This window comes from Silene latifolia, chromosome 4, assembly GCF_048544455.1.
Source record: "Silene latifolia isolate original U9 population chromosome 4, ASM4854445v1, whole genome shotgun sequence".
NCBI lineage: Eukaryota > Viridiplantae > Streptophyta > Magnoliopsida > Caryophyllales > Caryophyllaceae > Silene > Silene latifolia.
In genome coordinates this window covers 108,770,792-108,795,608 of record NC_133529.1, presented here as the reverse complement: position 1 = coordinate 108,795,608, position 24,817 = coordinate 108,770,792, and the positions used below count along the sequence as shown (strand labels likewise).

The window sequence follows — 24,817 nt, the reverse complement described above, 5'->3', positions numbered from 1 at the left end:
CTTCCATCGAATGTACGCTCTTCCCATAGTCACTAGGAAGGAGCGACGCCGGCTCACACCGTCATACCGACAAGAGCGGCACCTTTATCGAGGAAGCAACGACGCCGGCTCACACCGTCATACATGCGACAAGAGCGGCGCTCTATCGATAGCGGATGTCACTCACACTTTGTCACACCGACAAGAGCGGCATCTCTATGAAGAAACAAAGCGCCGTCGCAGCCACCCCAAGTAGTAGATGCCACGACAGTCACCCCAAGAGGTTTGACGCCGTCGCAGTCACTCCAAGTGGTAGACGCCACGGCAGTCTCTATGAAGAAACAGGCGCCGTCGCAGTCACCCCAAGTAGTAGACGCCACGACGTCACCCCAAGAGGTTTGACGCCGTCGCAGCTCACTCCAAGTGGTAGACGCCACGGCAGCTCTATGAAGAAACAGGCGCCGTCGCAGTCACCCCAAGTAGTAGACGCCACGACAGTCACCCCAAGAGGTTTGACGCCGTCGCAGTCACTCCAAGTGGTAGACGCCACGGCAGTCTCTATGAAGAAACAGGCGCCGTCGCGGTCACCCCAAGTAGTAGACGCCACGACAGTCACCCCAAGAGGTTTGACGCCGTCGCAGTCACTCCAAGTGGTAGACGCCACAGCGATCTCTATGAAGAAATACAGCGCCGTCGCAGTCACCCCAAGTAGTAGACGCCACGGCAGTCACCCCAAGAGGTTTGACGCCGTCGCAGTCACTCCAAGTGGTAGACGCCACGGCAGTCGATGACAAGAAGCAGATGCTGGCTCACACTGTCACACACTGACAAGAGCGGCAGTCACCGCTAGGAAGCAGACATCTCGATGGCAATGACCAGCGCAGGTGATGCTCGCAGAGTGTTCAAAACGCCTTGGAAGCGTTAACACAATTGAGATACGCACTCTAGACTGCCTCGCCCAAGCCGAGGCAGGAACAAAAGAGACACTCAATTAATAACGGAAGGAGACCACCCAGACGAAGACAAAGACGCTAAAAGGACGGTTGAAGCTCGAATACTAGCACAAGAAAAAGAAGTGAAGTAAAAACCAGCTCTCATTAAAAAGGATCAAACTGATTACAAAGAATGCGGACAACGGCCGTCCCTATAAGGGTAAGCCGAAAGACAATCTACTCAAGCTATACAAAATACAAAAAAGGGGCAAAGGGCTACAGATATCATCCCTACGTCTGCCGCCGCCGCCATCGCAGCCGATAGCGGCATCTCCTTCAAGAGAGCAACTCGGCGGCTATTCTAGCGACCTCGGCGACCTCACCGCCTGCCCCGCTTGGCTTCCTCCGAGGCCTCTTTAGCCTTCTCAGCCAGAGCTGCCTTCTCCTCCTCCGCCTTCGCCCTCACCGCCTCTTTAGCCTTCTCCGCCACGGCCTTCTCCTTGGCTTCGAGCTTGTCATCAAGCAGCTTATCATATCTGTCCCACGGAAAGGAACCATCAAGAGGGAAGAGCTCCTCAATCACTTCCCTAGCAGCTCCTTCGGCTAAATCCGGAATTCAAAGACACATGTTAGGGAGCATGACGGTTTGGAGCATCTCAATGTCCTTATCCTTTTGCCTAATAACGGCATCTTTGATCCGAACCACCTCCGCCCGGGGCCTTAAACAGTCCCCGGATTCATTCCTCTCGCTGGAGGTAGAGGTCGGCGCGCCCCCGAACAAGTGTACACTTCTCCAAAGACTTAGCGATTCGGCCGCGCACCTCGCCTTGGCTCTCTCGAAGGACCTCCTTTTCAACGTCCCCGCCTAAGTTTTCTTTCGGCCCGGAGCGCCCTCTCGCCTCTCCCCTAAGCCTCTGCTCACTGAGAAGATCCTGCTTGGCCTTCACGGCCACCTTCTTAGTGGCGTTAAGCTCCAAGGTGGATTGAGCCACGGCCTTCTCCCGCTTCTACGATACGAGCACCGGTAAGACTGTTCCACCTCGCCGGCTCCTTGATCGACTCCGTGCCTTCATCTATGAGCCGAGAAGGAAACCTTCTCGGATGAAGGGACAGTGGTGACATTTTGATCACCGGCTGCTGCCGTGGGAGGGAAACCTTCGGGATGAAGAGTTCACGGTGACGTGTTGATCACCCGCCCGCCCGAACTCCCCTCCACTTGCTCGCAACAGAGCGGGCGACGATCGCGCCGATCTACAAAATTTAAAGAAATCACAAGTATCAACATACGCAGACATGCCGGAGAAACTGTCACAGGCAGCGCCTAAGAAACCGGCTAAATCTGAAGCCACAGATAGAACAATACCGTGCTTGGCCTTCTTGGCCGAAAGGCGCGTTTCCTCGTCAGCAGCAGAATCAACGGTCGCGGTAAAGGCCGTCTGCTTTCTCTTACGGACAAGGGGCGACCCCTCCTCCTCGTCGGAGTCATCCCCGTTGGAGATACAAACGATCTCCACCGTCTTCTTCTGAACAGGGGGGATGGAAGGCGGAGCCGGTGTCGACGCCACCACCGCCGAGGACCTCGTTTTTCGCGTATGGCGCGGCACGTTACTAACGACCTTCGCCTGGGTCTCCACCGCACTCAAGCTTTTCAGCCGCTGCTCCATGAGATCGATCGGCGACCTCCCCCGGTCATTGGGGAGAGCTTTGGGATGTAGGTTAGCAACGGTCTTATCCTTGTTCAGTCCCATTCTCCGGAGGATATCCTCAGACAGGTCAGGTCCGAAATGGCCTGCGAAGGAAACGAAGGAAGAGTTAAGTAGAAAAATATATCAAAATTCAAAGGCACAATGAGAACGGTGGTGGGCCTCACACCGACCCTACTCACCCTGCGCTAGGGCCGGTATGAGGCCGACATGGCAAAGCGCCTCATCTTGAAGGATGATCTGCGTTGGGGGAATCCATCTTTTCGGCCGCCCACCCTTGTCCACCTCAAACAGCCGCATTGCCAGCCTCTCATCGTCCGAAAGAAGGACCTTGCCAGCATCCATCTTGAGTTTCTTCCGGGAGACCCATCTGTCATGCTCCGCCTTAGTCTCACACCGCAAGTTCACTTGATGCTGAAAGGAGCAGGGAAGCGGATAGTCGTTCGGCACCTTAACGTACACCCACCGACCCTGCCAGCCCTTGCAAGAGGAAAGTTTGTCGTGAGTGACATAACCCTTCTCCGTGTGCACGCTATGCCACCGGCACGGCCAGAGAATGAATGGCCGGGAGATAATGAAGTCGGCGAAATAAGTTCACCGTTGGGGCCTCCCCCTTGAAGAGACAAAGCCAGACAAACCCGATTATGGTCCTCATAGCCAACGGGTGCAGTTGGGCAACGGCAACGTTCATGGCCTTGAGGATGGCCACAACATACCCATTCAAATGAAACCGAGCCCAAACTCCAAATGTCGCATATATACGCCGGTGTGGCCCGGTGGAGGGCAACAGACAGCCTGACCCTCCTCCGGGATAACGATTTCGTAGCCCTCACCGAAGAAGAAATGTTTCTCGAAAAATATCTCACCGGAACAGCGGGCTAACTTATGGGTCCAAGTACAGTCAAGACGGACTTTACAAGCGAGGTCGTGATCCATAACGTACTTCCTCACGTTATTAGGACGAGCCTCCTCAGCATCGTCACCAAAATCTTCTGCATCATCATCGACATCAGAATCATCCTCCCATTCCTCCAGAATTCGAGGATCGACTTCGGGAGAAGGGGACCTACGGCCCGGCTTACTAGGCCCGGCATCAGCAGAAGACATGTTTACAACGAACTTACAAAATTAAAAATTGGAAAGTTTGTTTGTTTACCTTGAAGAAAACGCTCGCCGGAGTAACAACTCAGGAAATTAGAAGACAAAGAAACCCTTGGGAGTTTAGAGAGAAGGAAAAATTTTGAAGAATGAAATTGGTGGCCAATTTCACGGAGCAACTGCCCTATTTATAGGGAAAAGCCCATGAAGCAAGACCAATCGTAGAATGACCCATGAAGCGTCAACCAATCAGCGTGCAGACACGTGTCGGACATGCAACCACGGGATGTCAATCGTTGCAACAGTTGTGTCAATCAATGCAACAGTGACCAAACGTCTTCAACACGCCTATTCAAATCTCTCCGCCTATTCACCTTCCTCAACAAATTCCCAAGCATCTGTTCTCCGCCGGCAACATAATCAACCAAGCTAGACACCGCCGGGGGGCAATCAAAAATAACCTATAGATCAACCTCGGTCTCGGCCAGCGTCCCTTTCTTATCCACATCGGATGCCCAATACACATCCATGTGGAGGGGGATATGGTACGGCCTAAGAAAGACTAGGCAGAGCGGGTAAAGCCGCCGCGGAAGAAGCCGATGCAGAAATTTTTCACAAATCACTTGCGCGAATATACGCTCGTACGTACATCGAAGCCCATACCACGGCATAGACTACGCCGGGGGCAAATTGATGGGGCATATTCGCACCGCCGACCAAGTCAACACATTAGACAAGGTCAAAGACATCCACAAAGAAGTCAACGACTTAGACAACCTAGCCGATGCGGCCCCATCGGCTACATTCAACCCGCACTGGGCACATACCCGCGTACTCATATCCAGACCCCTCGGCGGCGGGTCATCGTAGTCCGCCGGCCAGCCATAGGTCCCTCGGCCGAGGGGTAGATCGCTTTCCACCCGCTAGCCACTTGGCCACTTGGCCACTACGTGACAAAAGGTGAAGTCTATAAATACTCCTCAACCCTCATTGAGGAAAGGATCCAATTTAGAAAATACATAACTTGACCTAGATACACTATTCATCTGGTAAAATCTTCCTCATCTCTCTATAACATATTCCTAGCCAATTAGCATACAACTTATACATTTAAGTTTACTGACTTGGGCGTCGGAGTGAGTACGCTTGGCACAAAGCCAAGCCCTTAGTTCGTTCATTGTTGCAGGAGAGGCCGAGAGGAACGATTAAGACCAAAGGAGAGTCCAACTCAAGACATCATTCTACAAGCCACGGGTGGTAACGATACTTGCTCTGGAATTACACCCGGAACAATAATAATAATAATAAGAATAATAATTATTATTATTATTATTATTATTATTATTATTATTATTATTATTATTATTATTATTATTATTATTATTATTATTATTATTATTTATATTTAGTATTAATATTATTTCAGTTCAATTCAACTCTAATCGACTTAGTTCGATTCAAATTTCGGCTCCATTCATTCGATTCGATTCAGCTCGGCTCCATTCGATTCGATTCGATTCATTCGTTTCTCACTCAACTCCATCCATTCGGCCTGATTCATTTCGTTCACTCCATTCGATTCAAATTCGATTCGATTCAATTAAAAAGCGGAAAGAAATGGGCCATACTTCCTAATCACCTTTATACTCCCTCATCACAAACACCAACCAAAAACCCTAAACAAAGCTTCTTGGGTACTCTCTTAATTCACCTCAAACAACATTCCTCCTTAATTCACATCCAACAACATTCCTCCTTAATTCACCTTTATCATTTTGATCCTAGACAAACTAATCTCTTACATTTATCTTTATTGGTATATCTTAGTTATTGTTGATTATTCATCAAAAGTTATCTTCATCATTATAAAAGGTATGATTTTTTTCGAAAAAGATTATCATTTTTTTCATCAAATCAAAAGATGATGGATGAAATAGTTGGATGAATGAACTTTGAATTGAGCTGTTGAATGGAGGTGTACTATGAGGAGGTGTTGAACATGTATTACACTGGAAAAAAAAAGATGATGAGTAGCTGCTGAATGTGAAAAAGTATATTGCAAACTTCAGGGGTATTTAGTGCAAACTCCATTTTAAAAAAAAAAATAGTTAAAAAACTATTTTTTCCGCCAAATTTAGTTTGGCCTTAATCAAACTGTTACTCCTAATTTAACGTGCATAACCTAACAAGTGTATCATTGGCACAAATAATAAACTTCAGGAATATCATGTACACATTCTTAAAAAAGAGAGCTACCATAGACAAAGTCACAAACCACGAAATATCATTGGAAAAATTCCGTAATTACAAAGGCGGAAAAAAAGTACTAGAGACGCAAATAGCCGCAATGACTCCATTATGCTAGTTCATGTGACGTGACACAAGACCACCCTATCGACCTTCACATAGACTCCCCTACACAGAATCCTAACCTATTTCCCCAAAATAATTCAAAATTCAATTTTCCCACTTAAAACTTATAAACCCCCCCCCTCCATTCCTGATTCCCCTCCCTAATAAATACGGAATATCTTCTATCTTCTGATCTTCTCTTCCATTTTTTTTACAAAAACCGCTTGACTCATTCACTCACTCATTCACATTTCCCTCAATTACCCCTAACAATTCCTACCTAGACGCAGCAGAAAATGAGAGAAATCCTACACATCCAAGGAGGGCAATGTGGGAATCAAATCGGAGCAAAGTTCTGGGAAGTAATATGCGCCGAACACGGAATCGACACAACCGGTCAGTACAAGGGTGAAACTGATATCCAACTCGAGCGTCTTAATGTATACTATAATGAAGCCACGTGCGGTAGGTTTGTACCACGTGCTGTACTCATGGACCTTGAACCTGGTACCATGGACTCCGTCAGATCTGGTCCTTATGGTCAGATTTTCCGACCCGATAACTTTGTATTCGGTCAGTCTGGTGCTGGTAATAACTGGGCTAAAGGTCATTATACTGAAGGCGCTGAGCTTATTGACTCTGTTCTTGATGTTGTCCGAAAAGAAGCCGAAAATTGTGACTGTCTTCAAGGTTTCTACACTCTTTTCCCTTTTTGTTTTTTATTTTTATTACGATCTAGTAAATTAGGGTTTGATTAGGGTTTGTGATTTTGCGCAAAATTCATTCAATCATTCTATTAGTGGAAATGATTAGGGTTTGTGGTATGTAAATGAATGCAGGATTTCAGGTATGTCATTCTCTGGGCGGAGGTACGGGTTCAGGTATGGGAACGCTACTGATATCGAAGATCCGAGAGGAGTATCCAGACAGGATGATGCTTACTTTTTCTGTGTTCCCATCACCTAAGGTATCTGACACTGTAGTAGAGCCTTACAATGCTACTCTGTCAGTCCACCAGCTTGTTGAGAATGCTGACGAGTGTATGGTGCTTGACAATGAGGCTCTCTATGATATCTGCTTTCGTACTCTCAAGCTCACCACTCCCAGCTGTATGTCTCATTCCCCCCTATCCCATAATCGTTTACTGCATAATAATAGTGAATTACGATATTGCTGTCTAGCTTAGTCGATTGCACATCCTTTCGTTGATATTAACAACTTTGACATAAGACAAGGTTTGTTCATTTGAATCATCTTATCCGGCCATTGGTGGGACTTGGGAGCTCTTTATGTCACCATTGTCAATCTAGTTAGTAACAGTGAATCACCCTAAATTGTTACTTAGGAATTGTTGTACATCTTTCTAAGTTTCTATTGTGAAATAACAATTATTTGATGCAATCCTGAAACAATTTTCAGTACGAGTTGTATAGAAACGACTGCTTTGTGTCGTTAATAGTTGTTTTAACATAAGGGCAAGAGTAGACTGTGGATATCCAACACTCTTAGTGAGTGAATGTAAATAAGTTGTGTAACATGAGCAGGAATTTGCTGATTTGGATGCTAATCCCGTGTTTAATTAATTATCGACTATAATATGAGGCGGAATAGTTTGGCTGTAGTGAGATGTATTCCTTCTTTAGTGGACCATTGCACATGGTACAAGGCTGTAATTCCCTAATCCCTACAGGTGGGAATTTCAGCTTTACAACTAGAAAAAGAAACATCTATATACTAGAGGGAGGCAGGGAGGTTGAGGATAATGAATCCAAGCATCATTTTGGTGGTGTTATTACGTTAACAGTATTCATTCACATGGGTCTGCTCATACCCACTTGCACTTGCAATTGCATCAGGAACTACCAAATCAATTCTATCCTTTCTATTTGGGACCCCTTTTATTTTATTAATAAAAGCAATCACATGATTTATCCCTTGCTTCCTTGACAATCTTTCATAACCTAGCCTTCCTGTCTTTGATTCTATATTACTCCGTATATCGAATTAAATTATCCATTTGTTAATGCTTGGGATCTTTGTCTGAATTTTTAAATAATTTTATAACCACTATTGGTCCACAGACTCACTCACCAGTAGGTTCAACAGACAACACTAATACATCAACATATTTTCAGATAATGAGATGTTAGCTACTATGTGACCAATGTCATTATCTTACCTGTAACCTTCAAAACCTGTACAGAGCGGCTACGATGCACCGTCTTGGCCTATATTTATTACCATGGTTTTTAGATTTGCAGGATATATATTTAAGTTGCGTACATCCGACAACTCCCCCCTGCCCCGCAATTTGCAAGAGCTATTAAAGAACTGGGGTAGCTGTTCCTATGAGGATTGTATATGTTTGTAATATTATACTTCCTCATATTCTTAGGAATTGTAACATTTGCTTTTGGCTCAAATATTAAGGCTGAGAGGGAGGGAGGGAGGTCACCTAATTAACTAGTGTCATTTAACACACAAGAACATGACCAAAATAAAAATGTGGGAATTCCATGAATAGGCCTTAACTTGAAAATGTCACATTTCCAGAGAGTAGGACTGTAGGAGGGAATGATGTAAATGTTGAGACCTTTTCTTTTCTCTGTATGGCTTCAACATTCATATCTGGCCTGCTGATTGAACCTATAACTACTTATGTTAATCTCGTCTCTTATTTAAATAATTTCCATTGTACAGTTGGAGATCTTAATCATCTTATTTCTGCAACAATGAGTGGAGTTACCTGCTGCCTCCGATTCCCTGGACAGCTCAACTCTGACCTCAGGAAACTCGCAGTCAATCTCATTCCTTTCCCACGCCTCCACTTCTTTATGGTTGGGTTTGCACCACTCACATCTCGAGGGTCTCAACAATACCGAGCCCTTACTGTCCCTGAGCTTACTCAACAAATGTGGGATTCCAAGAACATGATGTGTGCCGCAGACCCACGCCATGGGAGATACCTGACCGCCTCAGCCATGTTCCGGGGTAAGATGAGCACCAAGGAGGTTGACGAGCAGATGATTAATGTCCAGAACAAGAACTCCTCGTACTTTGTCGAGTGGATTCCAAACAATGTCAAGTCCACTGTCTGTGACATCCCACCCACAGGTATGAACATTTTATTTTGAGTGGTTATATGAGGGGAATTAGGCCAATAAGCCAAGGGACGTCCGTTAAAAAACAAAGAAAAATAAATCTGACCATAAAAATATAAGGCAACAAATTTAACAACCTCAGTTTTTATTAAAATTACTTAAATGGTCATATGCGGTCGTCTTCCAAAGGCATTAATATAATCCTTTATCCCACAGGTTTGAAGATGGCTTCCACATTCATCGGAAACTCAACTTCAATTCAAGAGATGTTTAGAAGGGTGAGCGAGCAATTCACGGCTATGTTCAGGCGGAAGGCTTTCTTGCATTGGTACACTGGTGAAGGGATGGACGAGATGGAATTCACGGAAGCCGAAAGCAACATGAATGATTTGGTGTCTGAGTACCAGCAGTACCAGGATGCAACTGCTGACGAAGAAGAATACGAGGAGGAAGACGGGTACGAGGAGGAGGCCTGATCTGATGAGGACGAGTACCAGGTTCAGACAGCTTGTCTGCTTGTGAAGAACATACAAGATGTTAGAATTCTATAGTATATTAATATTCTCTATATCCTGCTTTTATTCAGGAATGTGTGGTTGTTAAACTGTTTTGTGGGCGTTTGGATACAATTGCTTAATCGAGTTGAATCTTTTCTTATGTTTACACTTCAGCAGACTAATATCCCCAGTTGAACTTCTGACAATTGGACATCCGTTTTGTAATTGTACTACGTGGACAAAGCAAAAATATTCATTTTGGCAAATTGGTGCAGATACAAGATTATCATTACAAATTCTTATTCTTACTGCATTAATCTGAAATGATTCACAACAAAGACCAAAAACTTATGGTACCAAAGAATGACTATTTTACCCTAGTTTCTATACATTTCATTAGATTCCAAAATTTTTAAGATTCCTGTGTACCATCTACCAAGGCAAAGGTGTGACCCAAACTGCAGGAGGATAATCCATCAGCTCATTCAAAGGGTCTGAAAAAAGCGGTTCGATACTCATATCCATCATATCATATATACCCATGTCTCGTCCTGGGAAATCCAACCCGAAATGCTTTGTATTCATCTGTCTGTCATCCATAAAATAAATCCTGTTACGCTTCATCACTCCACCACCCATCTCCAACTCACTTAGACTAAACGAGTTACCGCAACCCAAGAATATTGCATACCCACCCAAATTATAGACAGGAACCCATTTATTCGTGACCCGATCCATTCTTGAAACCCGAAACTCTCTTGTTGAAACCGGAAATGAGACTCGGTCATCATAATCAGCGTAAATGATATCACAGTTATAATAGAATTCCTCATCCAGTAAAAATTTCCTTACAATTCTACAAAGTAACCCTTGGATTTCCACCAAGTAAAATTTATACCTCGTCATCTTGGAAATATCCGACGGCTGCGGTTCAATCTGTTCCAATATCGTGTCGCCGACATTGCAGGCGTAGATCCTACCGTAGTCATCCACCACATAGAATTTTCCCCCAAAAAACAAAGCGTCGGAAAACCCAGAGTAATAACCATAGCATTCCAAATTCTTCCAAGAATCATCTCCAAGGCGACAAAACGCGGCACCGTTAGTCTGAAACAAAATCAAAACGACGCAGTTTGTGTCAAACGAAGGCGAGGAGGAGAGAACAGCTTTATAGACATCCTTGTCCAATGTGGGCAACAAGCGGTGCTGTTTTGAGAAAGGATTGTGGAGGCATATGGACCGCCGCTTTACGAGGAGGACTAGCCATCCTTGGTAAGACCCACAACACGTGTCGGAACGAGAGACATCAAGATCAAGATGTTGTTGGTGGTGGATATATTTAGAAGGGGGAGAATTGTGTGGTAGAGGGATGAAATTGCGATAAAGGGAGTGTCTTGGAGAGAGCATGATGCCGGGAATTGAATGGGGTAAAGCGGGACGGTGGCGCTTAGCGACTGATCTCCAGGAAGAACATATTGAACTGCATCGTATGTGATCACATGGGTTTTTAATTCTCTCTATTATCTCTGATAATATGTCTGGATGAAGATTTGACCATCTCGACATTGTTACAGAAGAAAAACAAAGGGAAGTTACAGAATTATTATGTAAAAACGAAAGAGGGCAACAAGAAATTATTAAGGCAGGGGAAACAAAACCCAGACGAATTTGAAACAGAGGAGAAAAAAAGAGGTGAGAGAGAAACAGGGTTTTAACGGTCTTCGTATATTGTAGGAATTCTCATTATATTATATATAGTTTTAAAATGAGGGTTTAGGTCGGTAACTTTTACTTGAGTATCACGTACAATAATACGTACTAGCTTTGGTTTGAATTTTTTAAGCATTGAGGTTCAAGATTTGGATTTTTGGGATAAGATAGGTTCTGGCCGGCCTAACTTGTGGTTATTCGGGCTTCTCTAGCCATGCTCTGAACCGGTGAGGGCACGGTCATGTTTTTGGGCCCTAAATTAATCCGAAGAATGTACGAGTTTGGATATGTGACATACGACGGGAAATGAACGAGCTTGGACAGGTTGCATGGGGTGGGTTGCAGATTTCTTGACCGGGAATAGGATAGCGATGGATAGGGTTTGGGCAGGGTCCTATAAAACCCAGAACCCAAGCCCAGAGTCAACCAAATTCTATTTTCAAACCTATACTCATACTCGATGTATGTGGATCCCTTCTGGGTTGAATTTGTTTCATTATGTATTATTCATCTTTTAAATATAATTTTACTAGGTTGAAACCCCATTTATTTATATATGATTAAAATATCTCTTTAAGTAAATGATAAATATATACACGTCTACCGTTTATTGATTATGCGAGAAAAATAAATAATAAATAATTTTTGCTATTAAAGAGATAATAATAGAAACGCTAATAAGAGATCTCTAATAAGACAATACTTACAAGACTCAGAAAAATTTTGGTTGATATTCAAGTTCCAAAAATGACTCCTATTTATAATCATAAGTTCGCTCCACCTTATAGTAATTTTCCGATGTGAGACAATTCGACTATTTATACATAATAAATTAACAACACCTACATCATTTTTCAATATGGAACAAATAACATTGTCAGAAATACACTATCTTTTTTGCACCCAGTTCGACATCTAACCCGATTAATAATGAGAAAATACTATACTATGTTCGTACGATTTTTCTATACTTCTATATATGATATGATGTTTTTTTCTAAGTATATTATTTGTCCCATATTGAAAAATAATGTAGTTGTGGCGAAAATACTACATAGAAATAGTTGAATTGTCCCACATCAGATGATTATCAAGGTGGAGTTTCCTAAAAATTAATTTATGAAAATATTATATTATGAATAATATTTTTGGATGCAAAAAATGCAAAAAATAAAGTGTAGAATCTTTTAGTTATTATTATAATTTATTATATTATTTTATATTCAAGTGATGTCTCTAATTTTTATACAAAAAATTATACATTTCGTTTGGTAAAAAAATATCGTTAAAAAAATTATGAAAATAGTATAATTTGATTTGTGGTAACAAAATGATATTATTAGAATTTAAATTTCATATAATTTGTTAATAATTATTGATATTTAAGTATTTAACTCCATTTGAAATTTAATTATAAAATTTACTATTAGTAATTTTGTATTAAGAGCTAGAAAAGAGATTGTTTAACACTTTTTACTCCGTATAAGATTGTCGGTTATACTAAAATTATTTTATTAACTTTGTTTTAATAAAACGTTGTTTTTAATTATATCACTATATCCACTGAATGCGTTATATAAACAATTTATAAAAAGTAACCAATATTTAATTTTTCATACAGTATGGAGCAAAGATGAATATTAAGTTAAAGTGCAAAAAAATATATCATAAGTAAGTTTTTCTTTTTAGAAGTAATAACAATTTATGAATACTCTCAAGTCGTAGTACGTTTGTATCAAAAGATAGAATAATAGAATTAATTAGAAAATGTTTCCTAAAAAATGTTCTTAGTCATAATGTTTAGTTTTCAAAATAATAATAAAAAAATATTTATATCACATTGTACATATAATTAATGCAATTTCATGTATGTAACAAAATAAGAATATCCGTTAATATGTCTACGTAAGTTAAAAGAATATTTTCCCTTTTTTTAAAAGGTATATAAACTTATTTATTGTTTGAAGTTAACCAGTATGGTCCAGTTGTAGATATGAAATTATGAAGCCCATTTATAACTTAAGTTGAAATTAATCAAGATGGTCCAGTTGTAGATGTGATGTTATGAAGCCCATTTATAGCCTAATTCATTTAGGCGGGAAAACTTTAGAGATTCTTATTCTTTTAGTTTAAGAGGGATGTACGTAGTACTAAATATAATCTTAGTAAAAGGTAGAAAACAAAAGTTTACTACCATCGAAAAGCACTTTGAGTTAAGTTATTTTTGTCTGAAACTGTTTTCTACTTTACTGTTAAAAATAACACTATAATGTTATATCGTTATATGATATGACATAACATAAAATTAAGCGATGTAAGATCTAATTAAAATGCTTATTACCTTATAACGAAAACAGGTAAAAACAATATATTACGCATTTAAAAAGACAATTTGCAAATAATTAACTAATATTTTTTATTTTTAATAAAGAAAATACATGAAAATTTGTTACGTCATTTAGAAAACCATATTTTGAGTCTAACTGATGAAAGATAATACTATAAAAAGGAGATTTGCGTAATTTTAGAGTGTAACTGATGAAGAATAACATTTATGGAAATTATTGTATACTAATAAATCAGGGATAATAATTATTTCTTGTAAAAGAGGTAAATATAAATATAATATTGTTTCCATATATAGTGTTGAGGTTATTTTTTTAGGCGGGAAAACTATTAAGAGTTTTTATTCTCTTAGTAGTACGGGGATTGTGTACTTCTTAATATGTACAAATAATAAGAAATCTATACCCCCATGTATGTCATGGGGTCCACTTGCTTATTTAATTACCATTTCGTCTCTAGCCACGTAGTTCAGGCCAAATAGGTGTAATTTTGGCCCAAACAGAAGATATTGACAATTTCGCTCTTGCCACTAAATTGAGAGTATGATGATGTGCAATTTGGATTGTCTCCATTACTTTCTCTTCATTACCTTTCGAATATTCTAATATATTTTCTCTCCCCATTCATTTAAACATTACTTTTATGAAATATTTACAACCATTAGATCGTTCCAAGATTTAATCTGCACTGTTTAAAAGTAATGGATGTCCATTTTTTTCAAGTAATGGAGAGAACCCGGACCAGATGATGTGATATGATTCTACCGTTGGTCTTTCTTAAAACAACCATATTCGGTGAGTTTAAAATAGGTTAAATACCAGCACATAGGTAGATGCGCCACGAGTTGATCATATCTTAGGAACACAAAATCTCATTTGTGACGGCACGTATTCGTCACTTTGGAGTGACGGATACCATTTTCCCTCATAAATGACCCAAATAGAGGAGAGAGGGAAGCACATGGGGGTGCCTCCACCTTGTCCCCCCTATCCGTTTTGTGAGTGGCATTATCCGTCACTTGCTCCGACCCGTCTTCAGTAAGACTAAGGGGGCGTTTGGTTCAAACATTAGGTATTGAATGGAATGGATTCTAACTTCAAAGAGGTATGGAGTTAGAACCCCATACATGTTTAAAGTTGTTTGGTTCAATCCGGGTATAAGAATAATAATGTGTTGGGTGGAATGGAGTTGGAAACTTGGGGAGAGAGATGGGTATGGGATTCCAAGGAGTTGGAATGGAGTTAGAATCCATCAGGTATCTAACTCCATTCCAAATTACTCCAACCAAACATTGGAATGGCCTGAATCCATTCCAAAACCTCCAACCAAACACCCCCTAATTGTCTTAGGAATTATGCTTGTGATCTCATCCATCTATTTAAATCGTTTTAGTCTTTGTGACGAATCCGTAATTCCAACTTCCAAGGCCTTGACGTATCCCACGTATACACACTTGTATAAGGAGTTAAGGACCACACTTGAAGTTGGGAACTGAGAGTATTCTATTCCCATTAGTACATTACTCATTAGCCTAACGAGTTTGACCACATTCGCGAATCGCGACTGATCTTCCTCTCATTCACACTGTATCCGTAAATTTGGTCCAGTCAATCAATCCTAAAAACGGACAAGAATCAACTAATTTGATTACCTTACTAAATCACAATTAAAAAGAGGTGTCAGTTTCCAAATTGGTTAGCATGGAAATTGTATTACACTTTTACCCTCCTCCATCTATAAATACCAACTACCCGTCTGTCGACACTTATTAATGATCGAATAAATATTATCGGAATAACCTTCATTTCTCTTGAATTGATTTCGTATAATCTTGGATTCCAAAACAAACCGCAGTTGAGAATTTCAATTCAAATTCGTGGCACTCAATGGCAAGTCAATCAACCCCTCAGCCTAAATCAATCCATGAGTTTGTGGTCAAGGTTTGTTCTTTTACCATTTTTACTACTCTCTTTACCCATCATTTGTTTACTTTTACCCATCATTTGTTTATTTTGATCAAATTATGGTTCATGCAAATATTTTTAGGGAGTATGTATAATTGGTTACTAAACTTTGTGTTGGCTATGGTGGATTCTATTTTGCTTTAACGACACCACCAGATTTATGAGAATCATTTATTTATCTTTTATATTCTTTTGTCAAGACAAATTATTGGGATGAACAACGTGCTTATTTTGTAATTTAATTAATATTGTTTAATTTAATGCTACTGAATTTGTATAGGATGCCCGTGGAAATGACGTGGACCTTAGCACTTACAAAGGGAAGGTGCTGTTGATTGTCAATGTTGCATCGCAATGGTATGATTACGCCAATGCTTCATGGTTTCTTTATAATTCTACTCTCATCCTAGGTTACTCTAGTAGCATCGAAACAGACACGGACACGTGACACGGTATCCCATAAAATTTAGTATTCGAGACACGTTATTTAAATTTAATAAAATATATATTTTATAGTTATAAATGTTCCATTTTTTTTTTTAAGGTATTTGATATTAAATTTAAATTTTTTTAATGGTAAAATTTCGGATTGACTACAACTTATTTTCATTTTTCACTCAAACTCATCTTCTAATCAATCTATTTCGACAACTTATTTCTCGTCTAAAGAAAATCATTCACCCAAAATGGTGCCCAAATACCATGGACACGCGTTGGACACGTGCCTAACTAAATGAAGAAAGTTAGACACAACTTTATAGGCGTCCGACACGTTTAGGCATGTGTCCGACGAGTGTCAGTGTCCGACACGGCGGTGTCGGACACGGGGCGGCTAATTAAGAGGAGTGTCTGTGCTACCTAGATGTTACTTCGACACTTCATATTAATTTGCATACCCGTGTCCGACACTTACACTTCGATATTGGTATGACACTCCCACACTTAATTTTAGACTAAAAACTTCACAATTTTTCATAAAATAGCCGGGTCCGACGCTTGGGTACACATTCATGTAATCATGTCTGACCCTTTGCACTGAGTCTGAGTAACATAGCTCTCATCTATGTTTGCTGCTTGCTCTCATTATTATTTGCAATCAAAGTGTTACAACACATACTACATGCTTGACACTTTCTTATGGCATCATACTTCAAATCATATCACTTTCATTGCTTCAGCTCTGATCAGGGCGCGTCAATCCTGTTTGATAGGATTTGGCTCCTCCCTTTCAAACAATTTATGCCCAGAATTAGTCTCGACTTGCCAGGAAAGAAACAAGCTTGTCAAACTAATCCGTAGGGTGTGCGCAGGATTCAACTAAGAAAATACCTTAATCCTACTCAAAGCTGGATGTGGGAGAAATGGAAACTTTTTTTTTTTTTCATCCGCTTATCTCCAACTCGTGAACTTAGCTACGAAAACCTCACAAACCTTTTCAGTTTGACCCAAAATAAGAGGTTCCAAATTCCTGGAATTTAAACTGGCGCAAGCGAGCCAGCCATGCTGCAGAAAAAAGAAAATTTGGAATTTGGAACCTCCTATATTTTTCAACTTTTGGAAATTGTTCGCTTTTTTTTTAATGGAAATGAAAGCTCAGAGAGGTGGTGAACCTCGCAAAAACAAAAAAAAGAAGTCTTTTTATACGAACCTCCTATTTCTTAAAACTTTTGGGCGGAACGACTTCTTCTGTCTTAACTTGTCCCCAGGCACTTAGCCCTCACCAGGCTGCTGGCTATGATAGGATTAAAAAAAGCATATCTTCAATTGGTAGACACATTGCTCTTAGGAAGCTGCGACTTTATTAATCCGATAGCACAGTTACCTCAGCTGGTACTGCTTCAAATGGTCACTTTAGAGGTCTGACACCAAAATTAGAGTTTGATTATGCCTTCATGCCTTGGCTGCAGGCGATATACCAACCCAAATTTAATACCATTACAGTTTTAGCATCTTCATCTATGAGCCAGTTAAGTTTGATTATATGAATATGATTATATGTATGCGAAACTGGTGCGTTGGACTTCATATATTCAAGCTATGGGCTTGCTTGTGTGCGCGAGTAATTGTTACAAGAGTCATGAATCATAAAGCAAAACAGAAAATGATGATGGCGAGCGTGGAACATCAATCCACGCAAGCCATTAGTCTAACCTTGTACTTTCCTTTGTAATTTTCCCACGTTATCCCGGTAATAATTACATCAATCCACCCAAGTCATTTTTCCTGCATTATCCCGGTAATAATTACATCAATTCATGCAAGTCCTAAGAAGTAGAATGAAACACCTCACTTGCCATTATTAGACACATAATGAATTACCATACATACACATACCTGCAAATCTGCAATTGACTCTCTTATCTTTGTTACGAGGTGCAGTGGTCTTACCAATTCAAACTACACGGAGTTGACTAAACTGTATGAGAAGTACAAGGATCAAGGTATTAAGTGTTTCCTTTCTCTTAAACCCAACTTTTACTACTTGGTTTGTGTTTATTCTAATGTAAACTTATAAATATTCTCTGATTTAAGGTTTTGAAATTCTGGCATTTCCATGCAACCAATTTGGCAAGCAAGAGCCAGGGGATAATGAGCAGATTGTGGAGTTTGCTTGCACTCGCTTCAAGGCCGAGTTCCCTATATTTGATAAGGTACTCTCTCCCTCCCAAATTAGTACCCACATGTAATGGAGTAATGATGACAAAAAGTCCAATCTTCTTATGACAAATAAAGTACCGACTTTATTAATCAATAAGCTTCGGTATTAATAAACCTCGTAGAAATTATTTTGTTTTCAGTCTATTATCCACGAAGTAGGCACTCTGTTATTGTATTGCTTTTCATCAATTTCAGGTTGAAGTGAATGGAAGTACTGCTGCCCCGATCTATAAGTTCTTGAAATCTAGCAAGGGTGGTCTCTTCGGAGATGGAATCAAATGGAATTTCACAAAGTTCCTTGTTGACAAAGATGGGAATGTCGTTGATCGTTATGCACCAACTACTTCTCCATCCAGCATCGAGGTAATGCAGCTTTAATTACTTTAGCCAACATGTTTAAATGATCAATTGAACCAATGATGCTTTTAAATGAAGTAATAATAACTATATTTATTTTCCCATGGTGCAGAAGGACATAAAGAAACTTCTCGGCGTTTCATAGGATTAAGATGATGCCACCGTCCTCCAGAACATGATACATATAGTCATATATGAATAAACATATTAATGATCAACATTATCCTCATGTTTTAGCTGTTTTGTTTTCGCATTGAATTTCGTGTCAGATTGTGGTGAAGCGTCATATGACGTTGAATGTTGAAGCTGGTGACTCATGTTCTTACAGTATGATATTGTCAGCACAAATTCATATATGAGATTGTTTGCGATAAACTTGTCATGTGATCATCCCTGGACCGTTAGTTGTTGTTGTTGTTGATTACTCTTGTGGTTCCGTCTTGAAAGCAAGTTCTGTTTGTTACTTCAAGGTCCTTGTAAGTTGTAATGGCCCGCCCTATCAGACGACATGCAGATGACCAAGACTGAGACAAAATGACATGCAAATCTGCAGCATTCTTCAGGCTTTATAACCCAAATATTACTGTCTTGAAGACAATCTCCAGGATGCCAAATGTATGAAGGTCCATGCTTTCCTCATCTCACTGGTTCGTCTTGCTTATATATCATTTTACGAAGAGGGCCAAGAATCAAGGGATGGTAATCAGTGGATGGGTTCAACAACCACAAATCTTGCACCATCCTTCAGTGGGATGCTTTGTAACACATTGTGGCCCGGGATCTCTATCGGAGGCGTTGATGAGTAAGTGTCAACTGGTGTTGATGCCTCAAGCTGTAGACCAGTTTGTCAATGCGAGGATGATGAGTCTTGAGTTGAGGGTTGGGGTGGAGGTTGTGAAAAGAGAGAAAGACGGGGTCGTTGGTAGGGAGGTTATTCGAAAGGCAGTTGAGTCGGTTATAGACGAGAAAAGCAAGGTCGGGTTGGAGGTTAGGGCAAACCATACTAATTGGAGGGACTTGTTATCGACTAGGTAGCACCGACACGAACACGGACACTGACACTGACACGACACGGACACGCGATACGGCATCTCATGAAATTTAGGACACTGGACACGTCATTTAAATTTAATAAAATATATATTTTATATTTATTTATGTGCGATTTTATTTTTGAAAAAGTATTTGAATATTAAATTTAAATAAGTGAAGGTAAAACTTGACGTTAATAATATAACTTATTCTCATTTCCAAAACCAAAAACTAACTTATAATCAACTATTTCGACATCTCATTACTAATCTAAAGAACATCATTTACCGCTAATTCAACTTATTTCCCCACCAAATTCAACCATATACAATTCACCCCATTTACCTTAAATTCAACTTGATTCCGTTTGAAGGTGTGTCCAAATACCATGGACACGGCTCAAAATACCATGGACACGTATCAGACACGTGCCCAAATAAAAGATGAAAGTTAGACACGACTTTACAAGTGTCCGACACGTTTTGACGTGTGTCCGACGAGTGTCGTGTCCAACACGGGTGTCCAACACGGAAACGCCGATTAGGAGGAGTGTCTGTGCAACTGATAATAGGAAATTTGTCGTCTACTCCCTATACCAAAACTATTTGTAAAACCCGAAAAAGCGTAGTATTTAGTCGGGGTCGAACTCAAGGACGGCGGGGGTTGCTACAAAGTTCGATTAAGAGTCAAGTTTAATCAAAATTAAAAGAAGGGGTTTTGGTTTTAATCACTAGAGCAAAAGAACAAACAAGTTGATGATAATGAATATGATTAATTAAAAACTAGGGCTTTCGGGGTCATCAAAATGGTTTAGGGGCAAACATGAAGATCAAAAAGGGCCAATGGTGAGAGATTATCCTAAGATGTAAAACCAATGTCTTGGTTATCTTAAAGGTGGCTACTAATTCTCATTAAGTATCACACCTCTCTTAAACATACATCAAGACCCCCACAAACTTTCATTCAATGGGAGAATTAAGCAATAATGAAAGAAAGGCAAAAGCTTTCACTTGAGCAAATCAACAAACACCTTGAGTGCATGAATCAGGAAAGATAAACAATTCACCAAAGACCAAAATATTCAAAGAATCATGCCCATAAATTCCATAAAGACTCCCCCTAAACCCTAGAAGGAATCTACTCACTCATGTTAAGGGAAATTATGCTAAATAGAGAAGAAAAGCAAACAACACAAGGAGGAGACATGATGAATGTTATAGCAATATTAAAAGACAAGGAAAATGTAAACAAATGATAAACAAGTAAAAGAAAGGAGAGGAATTATACCAACACAAGGAAAGATGAATGCTTGATTGATTAATAAGAAGGAAAACCCTTCAAAATCCCCAATACAAACTTCAACAAACAAGTGTAAACAATTGACAATTACTAGAACTAACTAATTCTTGCTAAATTTTAATAATAATTATTGAAAGATTAGAACTTGATTAAGGAGGTATTACAATAAATATGGAATATTTTTTTTTTTATCTAGGGTTCTGTGTACAAAAGGGGTTTAAGAGGGGGTATTTATAGGTTCCACAAGGATTAGGACAGAAATTGAAATGGGCTTTGAAACACGTATACGCACTCCCGGCCGGTCAACCGGCCGCCGGTTCTTTGGCCGGCTGGGAGATCTCTGGAAGTTTTAAACAATCTTTGGGAATCATCAGGCATGCTCGGCCGGTCAACCGGCCGCCGGTCCATGACCGGCTGGGACACCTTTGACCTCGAATCTTGACTTTTGCCCTTTGGGAGTACTCCCGGCCAGCGAGTTTGGGTCATTTTTAACCTAGGAGATCCTGTAACTTTCTTCCAACTTCTTTGTTTCCTAGCTCATTGTGTCTTCCCGGTAGGCTAGCTGCCGCCGGCCACCTGGGGGATGCTCTTCCTTGTTTCTTCCTTGTTTTCATGTATATACGTGCTCCCAGTAGGCCGGCCGGCATTCTGCCTACCGGCTGAGAGTACTTCTCAGCATCATTCCTTCATCTTTCATGCGTGGCTTAGTATTCCCGTCTTTCTAGCTTCGTTTCACCCGTTCCCGCTTCAATTTCTGCAAGGGGGCCACAGTGTCATAGTAAAGGGAACCGGGACAAGAAACAAGAGGAAAGGGGGTACAAAACCGCCTCAAATGGAGTCGAATATGCATGAAAATAAAGGGAAAAAGGGTGCAAAATGGTCCTATATCAACCTCCCCACACTTGAGCCTTACTCGTCCCCGAGTAAGTCCCAAAACCAAATGTACAAAGCATTATAAGGATAGATATGGAGAGTGGATGCACAATATAAGCATCACTCAACTAAACTACTACTTAAGCCGATTGAGTATTAGCGCACTCAACGCCCCTTCAACTCACAATTTGACACTCATGAGGGGAGAGTGCCCTATTGCAAGGCAAGTTGGGTCTTGCTACAAAACTTTCGACACATTCATCATGAAAGCACGTAGTCAACAAATAGAATGCATCTAACCAAAATGATCCACTTTCCTCATCTAAGTGGCCGAATTTTTCAAATAACAAAACACGGTCTAGGTCGGGAGTACCGTCTCAGAAGTGCCAATTGAGGTGCCAACCCCCTAAATGTGACAAAAGCAACCCTTGTGTGACCAATGCTCAAGAAACAAATTCAAGAGCGGGGAAAGGGAAGAAAGGGCAAGTCCGCCGAGAATTACAAGGCCGACACAAGATTCAACCAAGAGACCCATGACTAAGGGGACCAAGGCAACGACATCCTCACGGTTTTCACTCGTCACTCAATGAAAGAACAAGGTGATTTTTGTGACAAAAAGTAACCAAAATCACTCAACTAACTCAACTAGCGAAAACGTGCCCGCAATCTAATGTGTAAAATCGTCCTATGTCCAATGAAATGCAAACAATGGTAGAATGCACACAGAAATGAAGCAAGGGTTACAACGGGGCTAAGGAGTAGGTCGAAACGGGATTGGTGCAAGCACCGTTTGGACATGTGGGGCTCAAATCAAGAATCGTCGACACATCACATCCCATCTCTTATTGCAACACATGAGACACGTCTATGCCCTAACATAGCATTGATGACCAAAACTATGCAAAAATTGCATAAACCCAACTCAAGCAGGAAAAATTTGATAAAACTCCTTTTATTTCAACAAATGGTAACGTCTACACCGTAACAACGACTCGGTTTCCCAAGCCATGCAAAAAATGTGTAGACCCGACTCATCTTTGGAAAAACATCAATTTGCCCTATTATTTAGCAACGGCTTTTTCTACCCCTTTAAATGATTAGTAGGGGTGTTGCTTGCCTTTTTCTCTTTTTTTTTTTTCTTTTTTTTTTCTTTTTTTTTTTTTTTTTGACAACAAACAAATATATACAACACAACTCATTTTTTTTGATTTTTCATGACTTTTTCAATTTTCTATTTTGTTTTTCATTTCTCTTTCAAAACCTCTTATTTATGTATATAATGCCAAATCATACCAAATTCCGACCCAAATGGATATGTGTACTATCCACCACTATGCCCCAAATCACCTCCTACAACACAACTACAAAACCGACCAATTCTTGATTAAGGAAGGGTGGTTAAGGGAATGTAGCTATTTAGGTGGGTTTGCCAAATGAAAAGGGCTAAGCTCAAGGGGGTGAATCAAAAAGGGAAACAATGTAGGGAATAAAACAAGGCTATTTGGCTATGTGAGGTTCATATAAACTGATTTTTGCTTCATATCATATGCACAAAAATGTAATGCAATTTCATGATCTAAGGACGATGCGACACACTTATGCGTAATGATGTGACACGCCTCGCGAGGAGACCTACTCTCGAACCTAGATGAGGGCGGGGCATGAATGTACCCACCCTAGGAGGCTCTACCCTTACCTTTGAGTAGCTAAGTCGAGCCAAAGGTCTAGTCTACGGCCCTAGGTCTCACAAGATCGGTTCAAACTCATTGGTCAAGCCCCTCCCTCCTCGGCTAACTAAGAGGCCACGGGTGCGAGTCACGAGGAGGGGAAAGGCACAATTGGGCACATTAGTTCATCATGGGGGTACTTGGTTCCCTTCCTTTGACCATGCTCTTGCTTAAAAACTTATTTACAAACTCAATGCAAAAAGAAAGAAATGCAACAAGTATTTACATGTGAACAAATGCATGCGAAAATTTAAACAAACATGAAATAAAACGTGCAGCAAGTTGGCTAAACCTAGCAGCACATTAACACCAACAATCCAAACGGTCTCCCAAGGAGACACCCAAAGCAACAAAATTCCCATTCTCCTTCAAAATATCCAAGATACCAAAAAGAAAGAATAGTAAAAGGAGCAAGAGGTAGGAAGGATTATACCAAGCGGTCTTCAAGTTTCTTTTTTTTTTGCCTCAAGTGGTCAATGTGCCATGCCAAAGGTTAGACAAAACATATATATACAATGCAATTTTTTTTTGAATTTTTCAGAAATTTTTCAATTTTTAGGCATTTTCTTGAATTTTCTTAAATTTACAAGCATTTACAAATATATACAAATATTCACAAGAGTGGATATTTCCCTCCCCACACTTGAGATGTACATTGTCCTCAATGGACAAAAGCATAGGGAGTGAATAAGAAAAAGAAAGGAACATATTTTTTGATTTTTGATATAAGAACTCCCTCCCCACACTTATTTATTTACATTACTTCCAAATGGAAATAAATGTGTGGAGGGAATTCAAATTAAAAGCATGTTTTTGTTCTTTTTTAGGCCCTCCCCACACTTATTTATAGACATGGGAGGACAATTTAGTGAAAGAAAATAACATGTTTTTGGTGGTTTTAATCATTTTTTCAATTTTTAGTTGGTTTTTTTATTGTGAAAATGCAATGCATGCTCTATTCTATATGCAAAATTTAAATGACAATGCAAGTTTATGCTAAGTGAATGCAATTACTAAATGTGACAATATATTACAAAATTGAAATCTAATGCAATCCTACATGATCCAACTAAATGAATTATCAACTAAATGCATGCGAAAGATTAAACGTGAAGGAGAGAATTTGGATAAGAGGGAGAGATCGTACTTGTCATTTGGATTGAATGTGGGGAGCATACCGAAGGCTTTG

The 24,817-nt window shown here is 40.2% G+C and overlaps 3 protein-coding genes across 3 annotated transcripts; 2 read left to right on the top strand and 1 right to left on the bottom strand.

The window, feature by feature from the left end:
• The first annotated feature begins 6,146 nt into the window (after nucleotides 1–6,146).
• LOC141653782 (tubulin beta-9 chain) lies at nucleotides 6,147–9,826 on the top strand. The gene is made up of 4 exons (XM_074461633.1): nucleotides 6,147–6,754; nucleotides 6,904–7,173; nucleotides 8,765–9,178; nucleotides 9,382–9,826. The coding sequence occupies exons 1-4, from the start codon at nucleotides 6,361–6,363 to the stop codon at nucleotides 9,639–9,641; spliced, it is 1,338 nt and encodes a 445-aa protein (XP_074317734.1). The 5' UTR covers nucleotides 6,147–6,360; the 3' UTR covers nucleotides 9,642–9,826.
• Nucleotides 9,827–10,094: 268 nt separating this feature from the next.
• Nucleotides 10,095–11,228, bottom strand: LOC141651900 (putative F-box protein At5g55150). The gene has a single exon (XM_074459592.1). It carries the CDS (start codon nucleotides 11,226–11,228, stop codon nucleotides 10,095–10,097), a length of 1,134 nt encoding a protein of 377 aa, XP_074315693.1.
• Nucleotides 11,229–15,418: 4,190 nt separating this feature from the next.
• Nucleotides 15,419–19,072, top strand: LOC141653785 (putative phospholipid hydroperoxide glutathione peroxidase). The gene is made up of 6 exons (XM_074461636.1): nucleotides 15,419–15,658; nucleotides 15,963–16,039; nucleotides 18,062–18,123; nucleotides 18,215–18,333; nucleotides 18,536–18,703; nucleotides 18,810–19,072. Exons 1-6 carry the CDS (start codon nucleotides 15,605–15,607, stop codon nucleotides 18,840–18,842), a joined length of 513 nt encoding a protein of 170 aa, XP_074317737.1. The 5' UTR covers nucleotides 15,419–15,604; the 3' UTR covers nucleotides 18,843–19,072.
• Nucleotides 19,073–24,817: the final 5,745 nt, after the last annotated feature.